Source organism: Balaenoptera acutorostrata, chromosome 3 (genome assembly GCF_949987535.1).
Source record: "Balaenoptera acutorostrata chromosome 3, mBalAcu1.1, whole genome shotgun sequence".
Classification (NCBI taxonomy): domain Eukaryota; kingdom Metazoa; phylum Chordata; class Mammalia; order Artiodactyla; family Balaenopteridae; genus Balaenoptera; species Balaenoptera acutorostrata.
Window position 1 is genome coordinate 69,930,859 of NC_080066.1, and position 23,054 is coordinate 69,953,912.

A 23,054-nucleotide genomic window follows, 5' to 3' on the forward strand; every position below is an offset into this window, starting at 1 on the left:
TAATGAAGAAAAGAATACAACTTCTAAATAACTTACATAAAATGGTACTAATGTGTGACAACAGACTTTGGTTTACTATGTTGGTTATTATTTAACAGCACACAACAACCTATTGTCATGACAAATCCTTACCACAATGAGACATTCCATGTGTCCCATGTATCAAAATCCACTGTATGCCATTATTACGGCACACATAAAATTAACAGCCTAAGGCTGCTAGCAATTTAAATAATTGATAAGTTTTCAATTAAAAAGGCAACATTTTCAGGTCTCATACAAAAATCTATTTAAATTACTGGTAAAAACTTATGCTTCTGTTGGCCCAAAGCCAGAAAATGCTTACATCCAAGGGGGAAAAAAAAAGTAATTCTGCGTCAACTCAGACACTGTAGTTTTTTTAAAAGAATGTTTAAAGGATTTATGGTAAAAGTATGCCTAGTTTTGCTTTCCCCATATGGTTTTTAAAGAAATACTAAGATGACTACAAATTTATTGAATTCCACATGAAAAACATAGCTTTTTTTTTTTTTTTAAACAGTAAATACATGGTCATCTGTCAGTATCTTCCCTATCCCACCACCCAAATCCTGGAATCAAAAGTTTTCAGAGCCAAACTGAACCTAAAAAATAAAGGTCAATGCAGGTTTTTAATAATAGTTTGGCAACTGAGGACTAATAACCCAAATCTATTGTGAGGTTAAGTCCAAATTGTTCTCTTTATGGCAAAACTGTAACCCAAAGGAATTTCAACCAGAAGAACCAAGACAGATCAAAATGACAGCCAATCAATCTTGTTTGTGCTTTCTGAGACGGAGATTCCCCTACTCTTTACTTTTTAACTGTTTATTCGGAGCCTGACTCTACATAAACAAAGAGTATGTGATGGTAGGGGCTGCCTCAAGAGATAAGAGGAAAAGGAAATCCATTTAGGTTTTAAATAACTTAAAACTTATTATCTCTCTCAGGGATATTTTCATTTTCACTTTAAAATAATTTGATCCAACATTCACAATTAGGAGAGTGGAGCTCTACCTTGGGACCTCAGGTTCTCATCTATAAATATTAAGTGAATTCATGAGAAAACTCAGACTTGACCATCTAGACCCCATTCTATGGACCACTGCCAATGCATAGAAAAAAGTTTTCACCAGCCATAGCAAATTAACAAAAATAAGAAAAATGTAGTGAGTTTTACATAAAACTAAATTTATTCACTTTAATGATCATCTTTACTTTTGAGATTAGGTACTGCCCACTGTTTTAATCCTTAAATGACTATCACTATTTTTCCCTAATAAAATAATGGTTAACGGTAGATAATTTTTATTAGTTTATTTTATTAATGTTTTTATTTGGCAAAATTAAAGTTACCACGCCTACGTCTGTCCCTCAATCTAAAAGTGAAAAATTATTTCATGAAATCCAAATACTTGGGGATCAATAAGCTAGATGAGCTCCCTTCAAACTAAAAGTCGCTCAAGAAATCTCAGGGACTTCTAAGTTTAAGGACAATTACAGAACTTGTACTACAACACAAAAATAAACACTGCATTTGAGAAAATAAGCGCAAGTCATAAGGAATATTTGGTATAGATATCTCGACTAAGGTATTATATAAACACAAATCATTCAGAATGTAATAATGGTGATGACATATGTTAAAAAAGAGACAACCGGCCCAAAATGGAGTCACCTGTGCTAAGCCCAAGTCACCAAACTAAGACTTAAAGTACCTAACCTAATTACAGTTTCAGCCTCTCCCAGGAACATAATCTTAACCACTCAGTCTGGGATTTCCTGGTCAGCATTAGCCACGTAATCCACCTGATAGACCCTGCTGTCCCCCAAAGGAAGGTGACCTTGCCTGAAACAATCAGCTCTTAGCTAAAATAACTTCCTTGCCCTGCCTCCTGCCTATAGAAGTCTTTAGAGTGTCTTTGTGTCTGCTGGATGGGATAGGCCAATCAGATCTTTAAAATTTACTCAGATGAATTTCGTTTTTTAACACACAAAAAGATCCCAGTACAAATGTGCAGGAAGGTGGATGGGAGAGAAACAGTATAAAACAGTGAAGGAGCATGGGCCTTGTACAAGGAGAAGCTGAACTTATATTCCATATTCACATTCATACTAGCTATAAGACCTTTGGCATGTCTCTTAACCATAGCTTCCTCATCTGAAAGATAGGGATGATAACATCTACTTTACAGAGTGATTATTAAAACCAAAGAAAATTAAACACCTTAAGCATCTAGTGTATAGTGACCACTTAGAAATGGAAATGATTATTACTATCACTGTGATCACATGCAGTAACATTTCTCAAAGAGCACCGTTTGTTAGATCTTCCCAAAAGTACATTTTTGAAAATACACCTTTGTGTGTGGTTATGTCAGAGACATAATGAAAGTACACTGATGTCAGTAATGTACTCTCTGCAGTGGATGTATGTGAAAAAACTAGAACCCGTGTGTGTGTATGAGCGTTTTCTAAAAATAAGCATGTCACATTCTCAGGAGAGTTAGCCAATCTATTATTACTAGTGCTAGACCTTTCAGCAGACAATCCTACTCTGCCTTTCAAGGTACTGATGAGCCCTGCTCTAAATTCTCAGGGCACAAAGACTCTCAAATAAGTTAATGAGAAGTCAATGGGAAATTGACTTTTCCTGCTCTGTGCTCGTCTGAATGCAACGCTCTGTTAATCATGCCATCCTTCTTGTTCTCTTTCCTCCTACCCTAAATTAAAACTATTGGCGGAAACCCATACAGATATTTCACAGTTTTCATTACGACGAAAAAATATCCTGGTTAAAGCTGAGGTCTATCAAAAACCTACAACCTAACCATTGGCTGAGATTAGAGTCTCACTGAAAAGCAAGGGCCCTGATTCCATCATTTCCACCATAATACCACTTTGCATTTGTATAGAACTTTTAACTTTTCAAAGGGCTTTCACATCTATTATCCCATTTGGTCATCACAATGACCCTGTGCAGTAGAAAGGACAAGTATTATTATCCACAATTGACAGATGAGGCAACTGCAGCACAGAAAGGTTAAGTGTTTTGCCTAAGGCCAGGAAGCCAGAGGAGTGCAGCGGTCTCCTTACTTCCAGTCCAATGCTCTTTTCGCCAGACCACTAGAGAAGGTTTCGTACACAGACTGCAAACTCAGAAAAAATAAAATAAAATGAATAAGAGAAAATAAAATAAAAATAAGAGAAAAGAACAAATCAGGGCTCAGGGAAGCTATGTCTCTTCATTGTCATTGAATTATTCAAGCTTAGTATTAAAGTTTTAGAAATGTATCCTTTTTTCCTGTTTATCTACTTCTGTCCTGAGACAAATGTTAATGTAAATTTTCACTGAAATTTGAAACACAAAAGAAAAGTCATTTCGGGATATATTCAAATCACTTAGATTCAGTAAGTAACCCTGTAGTTCATTTTGGGGTGGGGTGGTTAGTGCATAAAATAACTGAGAGTACATCTTAAATCATGTATCCATATTAAGCCTGCAGCTACATTATAACTATAGTCTGTTTGTAAGGGTGAAAGAGATCTCCAGTTGAAAGTAGATTTTGAAAAATTTTTTAGAGCCCAGGGGTTCGTTTTTAATGAGCCGTTACTTTAAGTACTGCATAAAAAATACAGGAAATTGATAGTCCATTTAGTCTGCACCATACCTAATGCAAAAGTCATTAAGATGCATTATTCTTAATGTTCATGATATGATCAGTAAGTGTCTTTTGAAAAGAATGCCCTTAACTTTCACGTAAGGAAATCTTTAAAAATCTTATATATTATATAGAAAAATGTTATAGCAACTGTGATTTACTTTTATATCTTCACTATGCCAAGAAACAGCATCCTCAATTACATTAACATTTTAAAAATAGTCCTCATTTGTAATGTACTTACATATGACAGCATTGCCTTCATTTCTTCATCACTTCTCACTGTAATTCGATCACCATCTTCATCTTCATCTGTTTAAAAAGCAATATAATACAAGTGATAAGATTTGCATTTTTTAATGTACAAAAACCATGTTATCTGGGAACATAATACAACTGGTTTGTACACTTGATATCCAAATCCTCAACACCATATTTTGTGGATGTTAAGGTTATTGGTTCGTGGTTTTGTTTTTCTGTTTAGAATACAACCAGAATCTCAATAAAGAACTAAAAGTTTTAGGAACAGCTGAAAATTAAAATATTGCTCGTGTCATTCAAGACATGTACCTAAGTTAAAGTAAATATAGGGACTTCCCTGGCGGTCCAGTGGTTAAGACTCCATGCTTCCACTGCAGGGGGCAAAGGTTCAATCCCTGATAGGGAAAGTAAAATCCCCCATGCTGCGCGTGTGGCCAAATAAATAAATAAATAGAAATTTAAAAAATAAAGTCAATATAACTGGAGTATGACTGAACAGGTTTGGTTTGGAGAACTTTAAAATCCGAAGAAAGGCCAGTTTTATTTAACTATTAGTACTTTTTCCTTTCCCGTACAGCACCCCATCCCTCTTTTCTCCATTCTTCCTCTCTCCCAAGCAATCTGTCATAATAGTATAATAAAAATGGCTGACATTTACTGAACACTACTGTACACAAGGCACTGTGATTTATGCTCCATACCCCCTTAAAAGCCTCACAATGATTCTATGATGTGGACAATATGACTTGATTACTATCATTCCCTTTTTACAGAACTGAGAGCCTAGTATAAGGTTAACTTGCAAAGCAACTCAAAGTTCTCCTCATAACCCACTTGATCTTGTAGCTCTCTTTTCTATTTCTGAACTGTTTCAATTGTACTGGGTACTCTCTGACAATAGTAAGCTTCAAATGGTGATTCGTGCTATTGTTGAATAATTTAATGGTCTTAAAACTAGAGGATACAGACTTCCCTGGTGGCGCAGTGGTTAAGAATCCGCCTGCCAATGCAGGGGTCACGGGTTCAATCCCTGGTCCGGGAAGATCCCACATGCCGCAAAGCAACTAAGCCCATGCGCCACAACTACTGAGCCTGCGCTCTAGAGCCCGTGAGCCACAACTATTGAGCCTGTGCTGTAGAGCCTGTGAGCCACAACTACTGAAACCTGTGTGCCTAGAGCCCGTGCTCCGCAACAAGAGAAGCCACCTCAAGGAGAAGCCCACACACCGCAATGAAGAGTAGCCCCCGCTCGCTGCAACTAGAGAAAGCCTGTGGGCAGCAACGAAGACCCAACGCAACCAAAAATAAATAAATTAATTAATTAAATAAATTTCTTTAAAAAAACCAAAACTAGAGGATCATAAGACTTCACAAAACACTTAACCAGAATGGATATATTTCAGTAAGTGGATCACCGAAGCAGCCACATCTAGAAACAATGTACTTACTTCATTGATCCTTCTCTTATTTAACATAGTTTTGAAATATGTCTTCAAAACTGTTTTAATAACCTGAAGATAAACCAAGTGAAAATATCAGATCTCATTTTTAGCCCAAAATGGAACTGGCCATCTGATTACTTGCTCATCTATACTATCTGCCAGGCAGGACCCAGAATGACTTTTGGCTATTTCTAAATATTTACTTAGCTACTTCATCCTTCTAAAGATTAAGATCTGTCAACAGGATAACAGCATATGTGGCAGACTTTAAATGTACAGTTGAAAGAAAAATGCTAAGAACCTTTTGAGCAATGCCAGCATTGCTGGAAGGCGTACACAGCCTCCCAGGGGGACAACTTGGAAGGGGCAGGCTCTCTCTCATTTGGATGCCTCAGCTCTGGTGCACTTGTTAAACTGAGTTATTATTTTTTTGGTCACTCTTGGGCATCTAATTGCTGATTTGGTCAGATGCAGAGAACCTGATCCCAGTCCTGGGGAACAAGACAAATCTCTCACCATAAAGAGAATAAGCTAGCATGACACGCTCTGGGGACTCTTACTGAGAATACTGGGGGAGTTCAGTTCAGCACCTGGATCTTAGCCCACCACACCTCAGCAGGCCCTCCCTCCTGTCCAGCCGCAGTTCTTAAGGTATCCCCGTTTGGTGACCACACCATGGGAACCCTAGAAGGGAGCTTGTATTCTCCCTAATTAGCCTATTTCAGAGCAAAATGCTACCTTCTTTTTCTCTCCCACAGCCAATAGCAATCTGACATCATGAGGGAAAGCAGCACTTGAGCCTGTCCTGCTCAGTGACCAAGCCAACAGCTCTCACTGGGGTTTTCTCTCCAAAGTAATTGTTCCTGGATCCTAGATACAGGTTCACTCCTGCAGTTTCCCAACTCTCTGAATATCTACATAGCTAGGAGCTGTCACAGTCACCACTGGTATTATCTACCAAGAGCTGCCAATTTTCAGTATAAAAGGCACACAATGGTCACTATCAGTAACAAAGAAGGCACATTCCTAGGGAGGTTACATATATAAAGGACTACAGAGAAATCTAGCATTTTCCTTCCCTCTTTTTTTTTTTTTTTTTTAAAGCTACAGACTCTATAGAGCCAAATTGGGAGAGAAATGCCATTCTAATTTTGGAAACAGAGGGAGTTTCTATAGAGGTTCCAGAAACTAGTATTTTCAAGGTTAAGTCAAAAAGCTGTCATACAAATGCAGGAAACAAAGGGGAAAAACAGACATTGTATAAAGGAATATAATGTTACATATTACCACACATGAAAGCACTTTACATTTTTTGTTTTAAAACCAAGTCAAATCTCAGTTTGGATGTGTACTAAAATGATTTGTTCTATGAAGTCCTGAACTTGATAAAATTTCCAGTCTGAACAAAGTAGCTTTTTGTAAATCTCATTTCTACACTAGAGCTAGCTACAGAGATGGTGGCTACAAAGGGACAGATTATATTCGAATTTCAACATACACAAGATCTCAATAAGGTATTGTTCACATGGAATGAGGAAGTGCTGGGAGTTCAATAAAACAGGTGAAAAACCTTTTTATAATTTGTAAAGAGAAGGCACAGATTCCAGAAAAAAATCGTTTAAATCACATCTCTCTAAATCAGTAACAAGAACAACAACAACAAAAAGAATTTTCTACGTTCTCAAAGTCAGGGCTTGAACCTTTAAGGCCACTTAAAACTAAAGATTCTCAAATTCTAAAATTCTATGAAATCTCTGAGGGATTATTTCAGTTACCTGAAATAATCTGGTAACTGTGAGGGAAGTCAGTTAGCAGACTAATCTCTTATGTAGCAGTTCCATAGAAAGCAGCTATGAAACACTAAAGGGCACTTTGCTTCAAGTGGACAGAAAACTGAGGACAAAAGGCCAGAATAGCTTTTGATGCAAACCTAAAGTGCTGGAGCTGTCCCATAAGGAGACAAGGTAAGCTGAAAGAGGCATTCTAATAAAGCCTGAGGATAAAATCAGGTTTATATGACACAGTGATTAATAGTTTTATGGATTAATAAGAGCCTCCATTTTATGTAGGTACTGCTCTCCTTTACAGATTGCTCTTTAGAGGACTGTCTGCTTCATTCTTTAATATCTGTAATTAGTAGTTTTAATGAAGACTCCTCGTTCTTGTCAGAAAGGAGACTGAGTTGGAAAAGTAATTACACATAAGAGAAGACTAATGATTCTGGCCCAGAGGCAAAATCCAAGCTATCAGATGCCCTCATGGCAACCCAAGAGCAAACCATTGGCCTTGACATTTAAAATGAGAATACACATCTCTCTAAACACAAGGAATTCCAAGGAAGACATACAAATGGCCAACAGGTACAAGAAAAGGTGCTCCACATCTCTAATCATCAGGAAAATGCAAATGAAAACCACAATGAGGTACCACCTCACACCTGTTACATAGCTATCATCAAGAAGACAAGAGAAAAAGTGTTGGTGAGGATGTGGAGAAATGAAAATCTTTGTGTGCAGTAGGTGGGAATGTAAACTGATACAATCACCATGGAAAACAGTGTGATTCCTCAAAAAATTAAAACTACAACTGCCATGTGATCCAGCAATCATACTTCTAAGTCTATATCCAAAGGAATTGAAATCAGAATCTCACAGAGATATCTACACTCCAATATTCATTGCATCATTATTCACAATAGCCAAGATATGTAAACAACTCAAGTGTCCATCAATGATGAATGGATAAAGAAGATGTGCACACACACTCACCCAGGCACACACACACACCCACACACACACCAAGGAATATTATTCAGCCATGAAAAAGATGGAATCCTTCCATTTGTGACAACATGGATGAACCTTGAGGGCATTATGCTAAGTGAAAAAAAGTTACAGAAAGACAAATACTGTATGATAGCACTTATATGTGGAATCTAAAAAACACAAACTCAGGGTTACCATGGGCTGGAGGGTGGGGAAATGGGGAGATATTTGTCAAAGAGTATAAACTTCCAGTTACAAGATTAACAAAGTCTGGGGATCTAATGTACAGCATGGTGATTATAGTTAATAATACTGTATTACATACGTGAACGTTGCTAATAGATCTTGAATGTTCTCACCACAAAAAAGAAATGGTAATTATGCATCAGGATGGATATGTTAGCTAACACTATGGTGGTAATCATTTTGTAATATGTAATGATCAAATCAATGCGCTATACACCCTAAACTTATACAACGTTATGTGTCAATTATATCTCAGTAAAGCTGGAAAAAAATTTAATAGACAATGAATTGAGAGGAATGAGAAGTTAGTGAAGGGTAAGAAAGTGGAAATACATACCAAGCAATTTAGTATGACAATAACTTAAAATACTTTTCTGAATAAAAAGTTGGATATACACAGCCAGCCCATCTAGCAAAGACCCTGGCTGGGCCTATCAAACCGGATTAGCTATAAAAAGTACACTAACTGGAAACATAAATCATAAAAAACTTACTAAAATGGCACAAAGAGTTTCAAAGGTATAAATATGTTGAAGAACACTAGAAAGCCATGGCATGAAGTAGAGAGAAGCAGAAAAAAATAATTTGAACTCTTTTTGTCTTACACATGGAGGTTCTTTGCCCTCTAACCAAAAAAGCATGACTAGATATGACCAAGAAGGCAGAGGAGGGGGAGCACTCTGATACACTGGTTCACAATGAGAATTCCAGGCTTCTCCAGTTGCCTGGAGCATAGTAATATGATTTTCCAGCACATTAGGGAAGCAAAAGTAGAACCAGAAAGTCTATGTACTGGCTGGATTTTGTTAATGTCACTTAAAATGGAGGCAAAAATCCTAGCAAGATACCAAATAGAGTGCAGCAGATGTTAAACAAATATTATGAAGCAATCTTCACAAAATCTGCAGTGTGTCACAAATATACAAAATGGCAGAGTTTGGGAAAAGACAATCATAACAGGCCATATGTTGTTAGCGATTTTATTTCAAGCAACGTGCAATCCAGAAGAGAAACCAAGAGGAGGAACATAAAGGTCCGAGAGCGGAGACGCAGCCTCAGGTAAGGGGCGGTCAGAATGGCAAGCAGAGTGCCTACTGAGTAAACAGCAAAAAAACATCAGACTCTGGGGAGCGCTCAGCCAAACGGCACCCAGTGCAGCGGCAGGGCTCAAGTGGGCTTTCGAGAAAAACAATTTAGCTTCTACCAAGGGCAACAGAACGTTAAGGCAATACTGTACTTTGTATGTCATTTGTCATATTACTTCAGTGCCAGGTAAGAAGAGTCAATTAGAACTACAGCAAAGGCATTTTTCTAAGGCAAGAGGAAAGAAATGAAAACATAACTGTAGAGGTTAAAAAGGCATCAATAGGAAATTACCAGAAAAGCTGTCAAATTTAGAACACTTCTCAGGTGTGGAATCTAAGATCTGGTCAGGACCAGAGGCCATAGTTTCTAAGGCTAAATCTTCATATCCATGAATTTTAATTTAGCTCCATGCCTCCCACCTCCTGATTCCTTCTTTACTTCTTTGCTTCCTTTTTCTTTGCAAAAAATATTCAAGTGCCCACTATGTAGCAATGTTCTGGACACTGGGGTAATAACAGTGGAAAAAGGAAAACCCCTGCCCTCATGGAGTTTACACTCTACTTGAGAGAGACTGAAGGGTATGAGGGAGTGAATCATACAGATATCTGGGGAAAGAATGTTCCAGGCAGAGGGAACAGCTCATGCTAAGGCCCTGTGGCAGAATACCTGGCATGCTTGAGAGACTGAAAGAAAGCCAGAGTAGCTGCAACAGATTGAGAATAAGATGGGGGAGAGAAACGAGTTCAGAGAAGTAATGGTGGGGCAGAGTTGGGGGAAGATGAGGAAGGGCAGGGCCTTGCAGGGTATGTTAAGGACTTGGCTATCACTCCTGAGTGAGAAGGAAACCACTGGAGGGTCTTGACTGTAGTGATCTCACTTAACTTCTAAAAGGATCTCTTTGGCTGCTGTGTGGAGAAGAGGCTATATGGAGGCAAAACAGAAACAAGGAGACGAGTTAGAGGACCACTGTCCTAGTCTAGGTAAGAGATGATGGTGACCTAAGCCAAATTGAGGTTTTGAGCAGTCATCACATGCTGGATATATTTGCTTGTCCTTATTACTTCATTCCTTCAACCATCCATGCATTCCAGAAACACAAATTGAGAGTCTACTATGTGCCAGGTACTATGCTGGGTTTCTAGCAATTCAAAAATGAGCAGCATTATCTACTGCCCTCAAGGAACTAGCCTGGTGCTTGGGTAAAGGACTTAAACTTCTTAATTCTCATGTAAAACAGCCAGACTACTAACACCTACTACTACTAATAATAACTAGTAAGACTACAAATACCTACTACTAATAATAATAACTACTCTCATGAGCCTAAAAAAGATTAGGACTTTTTGCATCGATGATATTTCAAAACAAAATTTCAATAAATTAAAGCTCTCTTCAAATCGTCTCAAATTCTAAGGATACACAATTAACTCTTATATGTTAATTTTTAGACTCAGTGTACATCTATTGTGAATTACAATTTTTCATTAACCTACCCAGTTTTTCTTATAAGCAACCAGTTATCTTTTACATATGCTATACTGTAAGAAAATAAAACTTCATTTTTCCCAGAATTTTTCCAGAAATTCATAAAACAACTGAAAAGGAATCTATTCAATGAAAAGTGAGTATAAAATGGTCACGGTTAAAGAAAAACAAATAAAATAAAGATTTATCCTATAGTCGCATTTTCTGAACCAAAACTCAGACACATGGTTTGACCAGTGTGAAGATCCTTACGAGGGCTACAGATCAGAATGTGTGATGTCAGAGTATCACGGAAAAGTAGGGCCATATGGTATTTATAGGTATAAGTCAGTGTTTGTCTACATAGACTTAAAACATATCTTTCACGTCAACAGTAAGATTTTACTGTCCAGCAACACCAGCCCAACAGTAATTTTACAGCAGTAACTTGTCTAGAGAAAATCCAGGGAGAGGAACACATGTAACAGATATGCACAGGAAACTCATTAGTGGGCACAGTTGATTTCCATCACCTCACGTGTTGGTGTACTCATTAATCTGTTAATGAAATTGTGAAAATCAGCAGGGATCTTTGGGCCTATATGAATGTCAAGCTCCTACAGCATACGTGGACCCACACATGCAAACATTCAAGATTTTTTATGGTTATGGAATTTAGCTTCATCTCAGAAGTGTTCTCACATCTGGGAAAAGACAAATTATTCAATAACCAGTATGGAATCAACTGTCTATCTGCTTGAAAAATAAAGCTGGATCACCACCTGACTCCTCCTTTCACCAAAATAAACTGAAAGATGGTACAAAAAAAAAAAAAAAAAACTTCTGCTTTTGCAATAAAAACATGCTGTTTTATAAAAAAAAAAAATCCACACAAAAACACATACAAGCGTACATATTTATAAACGTGTGTGTGTATTTAACCCCATTAAAGTAGGCAGAAAAAAGAATTTGAATTAATGTTTTTTCAACATCCTGGAATGTGGACCTTTCTAAGCATGACATAAATCCAGAAGTCACAAAATATGACAAATCGGTTCTTGTAAAAACTTTAAACTTCTCCATGGAAAAAAAGAGAAAAAAAGACCGAAACAAGCTTAAAGGAAAGCAATAAACTAAACAAAAATATTTATAACATCTAAGACAAAGGGGAATTTTCTTAATATTCGAAAACTCTTAAATCAATCAGAAAAAGACAAATAACCTAATAGAAAAATGGGCAAAGGTGATAAATAGTTCACAGAAATTAAATACAAATGACCAAAATATAAATGAAAAGATGCTCAAGCTCATTTATAATTGAAGAAATACAAAATAAAAATAAAACAATAATACAATAATCTTTTTCACATATTAAATTGACATCAACTAAAAAGTTTATTGCACTCAAGAGCTGGTGAGGGTAGAGAGAAATGGGCATTCTCAAAAATTGCTGGTGGGAGTGCAAATTGGCTCTGCCTTCTAAGGAACAACATGGAAATACCTATCAAAACGTAAAATATGGGTACTCTTTGTTTCAGCAGTTCCAAATCCTAGGAATTTATCCTACAAATATATTTCTACAATGCGGAAAGCCATAAGAGACAATGCTGTTGACTGCAGCATTTTTTCTAATACTACTAAAAAACTGGTAACATCTTAAATTTAAAACTGGTCCATCAACAGGTTAAATTAAGTCATAACCATAAAATTAAGTATAATGTAATTATCTAAAAGAATTAAGTTGACTTGTACACACTGATGTTAGAAAGAGGCCCAACACATACTACTAAGTGGGGGCAGGGGAAACTAGTTGCAATCCAGTATATATTATATATGAGAAAATTTCTGGAAGGATACAGAAGAAACTGTTAACTAGGGAATTGGGAAGATGGGGACTTTTACTTGTTGCTTTATTTCGATACTGCTTGAATTTTTTTTAAAGATCATCTATACCTTCTTAACTAAAGAAAAAAAAATCAGACACTATTTATTGAAAAGTAGTACTTTCATTTGTGCTCTTATTGTAAGGGAGAAAGGACCTAAAAGTGGTAAAAAAAAAAAAAAAAAAAAAACGAGGTTTAGGGCCATCAGTCCAAGAGGTAGGTTTGGCACAAATGGGACTCCCTCCCCTCATTCACTCCTAAATCCCCTTGGAAACACCATCCCCTGGGATAGAAATCAGAAAGAATATAACCACCATAGACCCTCTGCCCCTTTGGGACGTAGGGCCCAGTCAAGTGTGGGAATTTGAATTTGGAGCCTGAATTGTCCACCACCAACCAATTACATCCCACGCCTGCGCAACTGCAAAAATAATCGGAAAAAAGCAAATTACTTACTAAGCTTTAGGTTACATGCATTTTACAATTCTCTTTTGAATATGGACATATATGACATTCCATCTTATTCAACAAGGGTATTCCTACAAGGCACAAAGTACACTCGTCCCTCAATATCCACAGGGTATTGGTTCCAGGACCACTCCCCCCGACCCAAAAGATACCAAAATCTGTGGATGATCAAGTCCCTTATATAAAATGGTATTGTACAGTTTGCCCTCTGTATCCACAGGTTCCGCATCCACGAATCGGGCAGGTGTGGAATCCAAGGATACAAAGGGCCAACTGTACTAAGAAGAAAGCAAGAGTGAAATAAAACATGGTTTCTGTCACCAAGTCATTCAATATCTGGCACACAACCAACTGGAAGGGAGGCCCAATAGGTTGTGCTCTAGTATAGTGCCCAGAGAGATTAACCACTCCTGCGGGGATCGGAGGCTTCACCGAAGAGATGGCATTTCTTAGAACTGAATTATCAGTAAAAGAACCTAACCTTTCCCCTCTTTTCCACTTACTCAACTCTTTTTCTCTATGTAAGACAGGTAAATTTGACACTGTCCTTTCTCTCGTTGCTTAATTCATATCACTAAATATAACACCTCTTTTGTATAAGTTAGTGTTGGCTACACTTTGCAGTATTAAATATATTACTATAAATATCTTAAAGTTTTATTTATTCAGGAGTTGTTCCATCATACCATAAACAACTGAAAGAGCTCAAAAATTTCAACAAATTAGCTTATAAACTACATCTTTCCAACTATTTCTTATACATAGATTTCATTTATTAGTGAAGATCCTTGGTACAGAAAATAAGGTCGCCCTAGAACAATCACAAAAAAAGCCAGCCTAGGATTTTAATTCTATAATGGAAAGTACACAATAATCTAAGCACAAAAAAACAAAGAACTATCATTATTTTGTCTCTGTGTATTTTTGTTCTTATTCTTTTCACCTAAAACTGATCCAGATGCAGATGGGTATAGAGTTTCTGCCCTTGTTGGGGGAAAAGAAGGAAAGTGATCTCTAAGAAGTTAAACTTAGAAATTTAAACATTTTTTCTGTTAGTGTTAAGTGTACTTTTCGTGTTAAATATATTACCATAAGTATTTCTTTGATCAAAGTTTTATTTATTCAAGAGTTGTTCCATCACACCCATAAACCATACTTAACACCCTTCACAGGCTTTCAACACACTTGGTTATAAAGAGTGCAAGTTTTATAGTCAAACAGAACTGCATTTGAATATGGGTTCCACCACTTCCTAGCTGATCACTTTTAACAATCTTTTCATGTCTCTGAGTTTCAATTTCCTCACAAATATAATTTTCCTACCTCACAGAGTTGTTGCAAAGATTAGCAACAATCCAGATAAACCATCTAGTACACTGCCTAGCACAGAGCAGGCCATCAATAAATGATAGCTAAAATAATCAGCATTACCACTATGAACCCTAACTCTGAAAGCCAGTAAGGCACAGGTACATCGAGCCACTTGGAGGGACCCAGAAAGCAAGAAGTAGAAAGAACAAGGTAAGTTTCTTTTTTGCCACATCTAAAAACAATCAGAACATACAATATCAAGAATTCTGACAACTCTCAGAACAAGTCTCAACAGTGGTTGAGAATATACACATGAGAAGTTCCACTTTACCACTTACTAGCTGTGAGACTTGAACAAGTTGCCTACAGGAGATGTCCTTTCCTCAACTAGAACAGAGCTAATAACTGTCCTTCAAAGTACTTCATGGGGATCTTGTGAAGGTTAAATTAAATTAGATAAACCACAGAATGCTCTTAACAAGCATCTGGCAACAGTAAGTACTCCAAATGTTAACTACCAGACTGTCTGTGAAATCCCTGGCACCCCCAAGGAGTTACTCCAAGGGGTCTGAAGAGCTTGCAACACTAATATGTATTTCAGATATACATACTATTTTTCAGTAGTATATGGAGTCCAGTGTGGTTAATACAATACGAATTATTTTAAGAGTTCTCAAGTAGCTTTTAAAACCATGAAATGATTGTTGAAAAACATTCAATAGAGAAAGATATAAAGTAAAAAATTGTGCTCATTCAGCCAACTCTTCCCCCACTCCAGCCCCAAGTCTACTTTCCAGGGGAAACCACTGGAAAGCACTGCAGTGGCCACCTCTTCAGACCTTCATCTCTCAATATATACATGAAGTTGGGAGGAGGAGGAGGGATTAAATATTTTACAAAATGAGATCATACCATACATATTTTATTTATTCAACAGTATATCATGAATATACTTCTATGTTAATGCTTAAAATTCTCATTCTTTTTAGCCACTGCTTAATGCTTCAGACTATGGATAAATAATTTATTAATCCATTATTCTAGGCATTTAGCTTACCTCTAAATTTTTTGCTATTAAAAATAATTCCAGGGACTTCCCTTGTGGTCCAGTGGTAAAGAATCCGCCTTCCAATGCAGGGGACGCGGGTTCGATCCCTCGGGGAACTAAGATCCCACATGCCACAGGGCAACTAAGCCACAACTACTGAGCCCACCCTCCTCAACTAAAGAGCCCGCGTGCCGCAAACTACAGAACTCACGTGCTCTGAAGCCCACGCACCACAACTAGAGAAAACCCACATGCCACAATGAAGAGCCCACGCGCTGCAACAAAAGATCCCGCATGCCGCAGTGAAGATCCTGCGTGCCTCAACTAAGACCCCACGCAGTCAAAAATAAATAAATTTAAAAAATAATAATAATAATAATAACTCCAGGGGGTTCCCTGGTGGCCTAGTGGTTAGGATTCAGCGCTTTCACTGCCATGGCCCGGGTTCAATCCCTGGTCGGGGAACTGCAATCCCGCAAGCTGTGCGGCGCAGACAAAATTAAAAAAAAAAAAAAAAAAATTCCACAAGGAACACTTTGTTTGAAGGGCATTCAACACATGTGTAGGTATTTCTGTTGGACAGCTTCCTAAGAGTGGATCTGCTGAGTCAAAGGTTTTGAACATTTTATATTTTGGTAAGTATTGCCAAATTGTCCCCCAAGAGAACATAAATAAAAGAGAGGACAATTGTACTCTCTGTAGTTAACCATCTCCTTAAAAAACAAGAACAAAAAGGAAAAAATCATGTGGAGAAAATGTACATTTTTCTACATGGAAAAGCAGACCACATCTTTGAGAAAAGATGGGACCACAGTTACAGATCCTTACTTTATCCTTCTTAACACCAGAGCCCCTGTGCTGACTGAACTCTCATCTTAACATTACTCAGCCCGTGACCTCCCTCTGGCTTATGTCAAAACCACTTTTCTAGTACACCCTGCCCCCACCCCAGTCCCCAAGCCAATTGTTTTGGGGGGGTGGGAAGGACTCAAGACCTGAAGTGTTGCTGCCATCATCTAACAGCCATGTCAAGCCCCAATAAAACAGAATTACTCCATGCAACGTTCACTTAAATGTTCTACTCTGTTGCTGTTTTAAAGCAGCAAAGGATTAAAATCTTTTAATCAATAATCACTGGCCTACAGGTAGTTTACACGTTTCATTTTGTCCCACAATATTATTACAGTGAGGAGCAAGAGCAGATAAAGGTCATGTTGGTAATTAAAGCTATATTACAGAAATATGCACACCCAGGATATGATTAAATAAGAAAATATTACTTGGTTCAGTATCATCATTAAACTTGCATTAATTTATAAATATTTAAATGTACCATATGATGATCATAAATAATCTGTTTTTGTCAGTTTCTAAAGTAACGCAACCCATAAACCCTTTGAAAAATTACTGCAGAAAGAAACAGTCAAGAAAGTATACAAACCAGACTTACATTCAAATGCTGTGGTTGTTGCTTCAGGCAGAACCTGGCCTATCACATCCTAAACAAAGAAAGAATAAAGGAACACAATTAGCCATCTTCTTTATTGCTAACATGTGGCAAATCCTAGAGGAAACAGGAGAACCTGGAAAAGATTTTTGAAATGTTGGCATAAACTATAAAAACATTAGCTCATAATCACACTTAGCCCAGCAATCTAAGTGCAGAGTTTAAATCTCTATTCTGGAGCTTAAATCTCTATACTGGGGGAGGAGATCATTTAAAAAATCCTTTCCACTCTGTACTAATAACATAATTTTTTACTCTCAATTCAACAGCATAGACAATTACACTGTTGTGCGTTTATAAAAAAAAAAAAAAAGTTTCTTCTATGGGAGGCTATAGAAGGAATGTACTGTTAGTAGAAAAAGAGGTTTGGGGAGTCAAGACTGGCCTGGGTTTGAAGCTCAGCTCTGCACTAAACAAGCTGTGTGACTAGCAACAAATTACTCAACCTCTCTGAGCCTCAATTTGATTATCCTCCAATGTGGGTCTAGTAATGCTTACAGAGGTAATGTAAAAGGTATTAAATAATGTAATAAACATGAACATGAACTGGCCTAACACACTGTAGACCTTCAACAAATATAGCTCTGGATATATGACTACCAACACCTTTCCTTGCATTCATACTGGGAAGAGTTCAAAAAACAAGTTTCCATGATGATGATGTAAATCTACAATACTACAATACATTTAACACAAACAATTCTTATCAACCTTTACTCTTGAGCAACTAAAAAACATATTTAATGACACCAAAATAAAGTTAATCTAGCCTACAAAAGAAAAAGTGTATATAACCTGATATCAATGTTTAAATGAATCTATAAAGTTGAAAACACTTAAAAAATAGTCTACAGAGACAGCTTATTTAAAGAGGTACAGAACACCTTCAAGAAATAGTTATGGGAAAAGTGACCCTCCATTATGTCTAGTCCAACCCAAATGGTCTGCAAACCTCATTGTTCTCCGGGAGCTCTGCCACAATGTCCCTCCTGGGCTGTGCCACAAACAGCACCAGGCAGCCAGCTGACAAAGCCACTTGCAGTATTTCTCAGCAGGGAGCCCACAGCCCTTCCAAGCAGGGCACTTAGCAGGGTGGCGGCTGCAACTTCCTTCTAAAGGCAGTTCTTTAGAAGCTTTTGCTGCAGTGGCAATTTGCATAATAGCCTTGTTTCTACTGTGTGTGTGTGTGTGTGTGTGTGTGTGTGTGTGTGTGTGTGTGTGTGTGTGTGTGTGTGTGTGTGTGTGTGTGTGTTTAAATAAATCTGTGCATATAAAATTGATCAAAGGGAACTATCTTAGGCAGCCCTCACTCACTAGAGCCAAAAGAGATTATTTTTTTCTTCTTACTCTAGTCTTAGCAAATGAAACAACTTTCTGTGGAAGTATTGGTAAAAGATTTTAGTGTTGAAAAAAATCCTTTCTACATACTTGTAGGTAGAAAGTATTTATTGACAGCTAAATGAAAACGGTTGAGCGAGTATAGAGTACACAAGCAGCCAGTGTAAAGCCTGAGAGTGTGGACAGGAGCCAAACTGCTACGGTTGGACCTTGGCTCTGCCGTTCAGTCACTGAGTGACTGAACTTCTCTGTGCCTCCGTTTCCTTCTGTGTAAAAATGAGATCATAACCGTACCTATCTTGTAGGACTAGTGAGTTAATATTTATAAAGTGCTTACAAGAGTGTCTAACACATGGTAAGTGCAAGTATTAGTGTCTGTTAAATAAATAAAACAAGTCACTGATGACTGGAACATTACAAATCTTACCTCATAACGAAACCCTAAATTTCAGCACCTGACAATCAGTGGAGGATGGTCTTTGGTTCACTTACTTCATCCTTCCACAGCATTTACTGAGGACTAGCCAGTATTGGTTTAAAAAAGGTGAGGGGGGACCCTCCACTGCCCCAACCCTCCAAGTCTAGGTTATCACTGCTTACTTCCAGACAACCAATCTTGAGATGTGAACCCTACAGTATTAGCAAACTAATTCAGGATTCTTCCTACTTATGAATAGCAGAACCTGTCAAACAGCAAACTTCTAACAACCATCTGAAAACCCTGCTGAGAAGCAATGGCCTCCTTTGCCCATCAACATAAACAAGGAGGCACACAAACTTTACATCTAATGCGGGGGGGGGGGGGGAGAGAAAGCAAAAGCAAACCTGCTTGAGAGAATCATGAGAATCACGTGAACACAACTGACCATCTTGTTCTGTTAAAGCAAATAAAGTGGGGCTATAATAATGACAAAGAGGTAAAAATCACTATCTCCTGGTCTTTTCTAAGCAGGCACATTTAATTTTATGTGTATTTTCCAGTTTTATTTTAAGTGACTTATTTCAAAATGACCCTGTCTTATTCTCAACATTTTACTCAACCTAAAGAAAGTTTCAAAAGAGCACATAAGTTCACCTATCTTGTTGGTGATCATTTCTTGATCCTTTTCTTCTCCTTCCTTTCAATAAATCAGTCAAACAAATAGCAAACCAAAAATATAAATGAGCATCTATAACATGCCAGGAGGATAAAGATTACAAAACTGTGGGCTACAGAAGAATAAGACTTGCTCCTTGACTTTAGGAAGATTATAATCTGTCACAAAGATAGAGACAAACCTAAAAGACTAACAAATCAGAGCACTTATAGTATGATAAAAGAGCCAAACAAAAGACATAAATTAGCAAATGGTAGGTGCTAACTCAGAAGGCAGGAAAAATCACAGTCTCAGTTAAGATAGAAGAAACTTCACAGATGAGGGGAAATCTGGGCTGGAACTTGGGAGAGAGCATTCAAACAGCAAGAGGAAAGGGGGAACATTCAGATCTCCTGCACAATTTTCCCCAAACGGGGGAGTGGATTGCCAAGGAAGAGGAGAAACACAGAAAGCTGAAAAACAGATAACCCACATGCCTCTGCCTATGAGGACCAGCTGGGCCTACTTCACAATGCACCAGTCCCTAACTATTCAGACGAAGGACAAAGGCCCCAGAGAGGCCCAGTGACTTGCCCACGGAGTCCCAGCCATTTGATGGAGCTGCGAATGGAGCCCTCAACTACTGACTGTGAGTCCAAAACACCCTCAGCTCCAGTTGACTCAGTGACTACAAATTGCTTCCAGCTTCTGTCTCTGGTTCTGCCACAAACCAGCTGTGTGGCTTTAGCATTTTCCCCATCTGGGGTTCATGCTTCCTCATTTGAAAACTGAAGTGAGGAGAGATATCAGATGAAAGGGAACATTCCAGGTTTCATTTGGCTTTAAATTTTAAGGTTCCAAGCCAAAGATGCTGATGTGACTGTTGGTTTTTTTGCCTATTTCTCAATGAAGAGATAAGGTAAACCTGGAAAAGAGATCTAAGGAGTCCTCCAGGATTTGAGCTTGCAGTTCCAAGAACTTGATATACAGCACCCATTGTCACGAGCCCTCCATGAGGCCTTCCCAACATAACACGCTCCACCTGGGCGTACCTGAGCAAGCACGTGGCACACGGCACTCTGAGCTCTCGATGGTGGGACCGTTTGTGCAAAGTTTATTTTTAGGCCAGTCATCCTTGAGCCAACGTACAACTGAGAGATGCCCAGGCCCTATCCCTTCTGCTGCAGTAACAACACTTAGAGAGCACTTACTATGCTCCAGATTGTTGTAAGTACTTTACACATACCAACTCCACTAGTCCTCAGAACTCTGTGAGGTAGGCACTACTTTTATCCCCCCAACCCTATTTTTGCCTTTTTACAGATGAAGAAACTGAGATACAGAAGACACTTGCCCAAGTGAGTCTGGTAAGGCTGACAATGTAAACGCAGTCAGCCTGGCTCCAGTTTGTGTTTTTAACACTGTACCATTCTACTTAAAATAATACCTTCTGTTGTCTCAAATGAGTAAAGTGAAAGAAAGCTCTTGTCTTTCTCATCGGAGACACAATCTCACTTAATCTTTACAAGTCTTTGAGGCAGGTGTCATTATCCCTAATTTACAAATAAAGAAACTGAGGCTCGGAGAGGTAGAGTGACGTGCCTAGTTAGTGGGATAGTTTACAATTAAACACGAATTTCTTGATTCAAAACCTAGTGTGCTGTCCACAAAACCATAACGGTGTGCATCCTCTTTGAAGCTCCCTCATTAAACAAATATTTCAGGATCCTATGAAGCATCAGAAACAGAGAGGAAACAGGTGTCCGTCTCCTCCAGAAGTTTACCATCTCGTGGAGGAGACAGACAAAATTAGCACAAAACCCATATACTTTGCCAAAACAAAGTTGTGGAAACACAGAGGAGGGGCATGTGACCAAGACCAATGCAGAGGAAAAGCGAAGCTGGGCTTTGAAGGACAGGTGGGAGTTGGTGAGCTGAAGAAAGAGGCCCAGTGAAGCAGGCCTGGGCACCTGGGAGAACTCACGGTTAATTCTATATATCTGGAAGACAGGATGCTCATGGGGGTGTAATGAGAGATGAAGCTGGTGCCAGGCAGGTACAAGCCAATCAAGATGGGCCCAGAGGGGCTTCCCTGGTGGTGCACTGGTTAAGAATCCGTCTGCCAATGCAGGGGACACGGGTTCGAGCCCTGGTCCGGGAAGATCCCACATGCCACGGAGCAACTAAGCCTGTGCACCACAACTACTGAGCTGAGTCTGCGCTCTACAGCCTGCGAGCCACAACTACTAAAGCCTGCACACCTAGACCCCGTGCTCCGCAACAAGAGAAGCCACCACAATGAGAAGCCCGCGCATCACAACGAAGTGTAGCCCCTACTCGCAGCAACTAGAGAAAGCCCACACGCAGCAACAAAGATCCAACTCAGCCAAAAATAAATAAATAAATAAATTTATTAAAAAAAAAAAAAAAAAATATATATATATATATATATGGGCCCAGAGGACCACGCCAAGGAGTTTGGGCCTTACCATGAAGGGAGATCCATGTGCGTGTGAGCATGTGGAGAACTCTGGATGCAAAGAGAAGGATGGCATATGTGTACAAGATCAGAGGCTGCTGGTTTACTCCAGCCTCTGCACTCCTTGCACAGACAACTGAAGATCTGTATGCTCTAGGTGGTCAGTAACATCCAGAAGTCAAAATGAAGGTACACAGATCAAATTTTGATTGAGTAACCTATGACAATTAAAAACCACATCCCAGATCTTCCTCTTCCCCCAGACCTCCACCCAGCCCCATCTTATCCTGCAGGTAAGTTCCACTATAGATCTGGTACTTGCAACATGCTCCTTGGTATGTCAGCTCTGCCTTTGATAGCGCACTTATTCAAAATATAAAATGGGCACGATGTACTCTATCTCACATGAATACTAAAAGCTGAGAAGTAGTACTACAGCATGTGGAAATAAATACCAAGTAAAGTAAGGAAATCTGAGTTCTGGCACTGACTCTCCCACTCACAAGCAACATGGCTTCGGAAAAGCCATTTCACCTCACTGCTCCCCAGTAACTATCTGCAAAAAAGATCAGAGGGCTCAACAGGCCACCTCCAAGGTTATCCTCTGCTCTAACATTCCATGATTTTATTTGAAATATATTTTGAATATTTATTATGAAAGTAAGACTACGTCATTGACTCTAAGATGCACATTTTCCCCTCTATTTTAACATCTCTGAAATTGGGTTTTGTACAATGTGTAGCATGTCACAGTTTAACAGGTCGCCATTTTTTTTCTTTCTTAGCGGTACATAAAAATAATATCTTAAAACTTATGACGTCTTAGGCTTGCTGAAACATGATTGGTTAGAGTTGCCTTGTTTCCCTTTCCCACTAGTTACCAAGTTTAGAGAACTCAGTAGAAAGGCTGGAATCTGGCCAGGGACATTCCAAAAAATCCTTGAGAAAAACTCTCTTCTAGATTCAGCTTTTTGTATCCCAGTTGGTTGCTTCTGTGTGT

At 38.5% G+C, this 23,054-nt stretch overlaps 1 protein-coding gene across 2 annotated transcripts in view; it reads right to left on the reverse strand.

The window, feature by feature from the left end:
• MAP2K5 (mitogen-activated protein kinase kinase 5) overlaps positions 1 to 23,054 on the reverse strand; it is a 261,514-nt gene that overhangs the window by 237,449 nt on the left and 1,011 nt on the right. For both annotated transcript variants that reach the window (XM_007166074.2, XM_007166073.3), the window contains exons 2-3: positions 17,105 to 17,153; positions 3,925 to 3,992 (exon numbers count right to left, since the gene is read on the reverse strand). In XM_007166074.2, the coding sequence (XP_007166136.1) occupies positions 3,925 to 3,992; positions 17,105 to 17,153 (117 nt within the window). The remainder of the gene's footprint in view (positions 1 to 3,924; positions 3,993 to 17,104; positions 17,154 to 23,054) is intronic.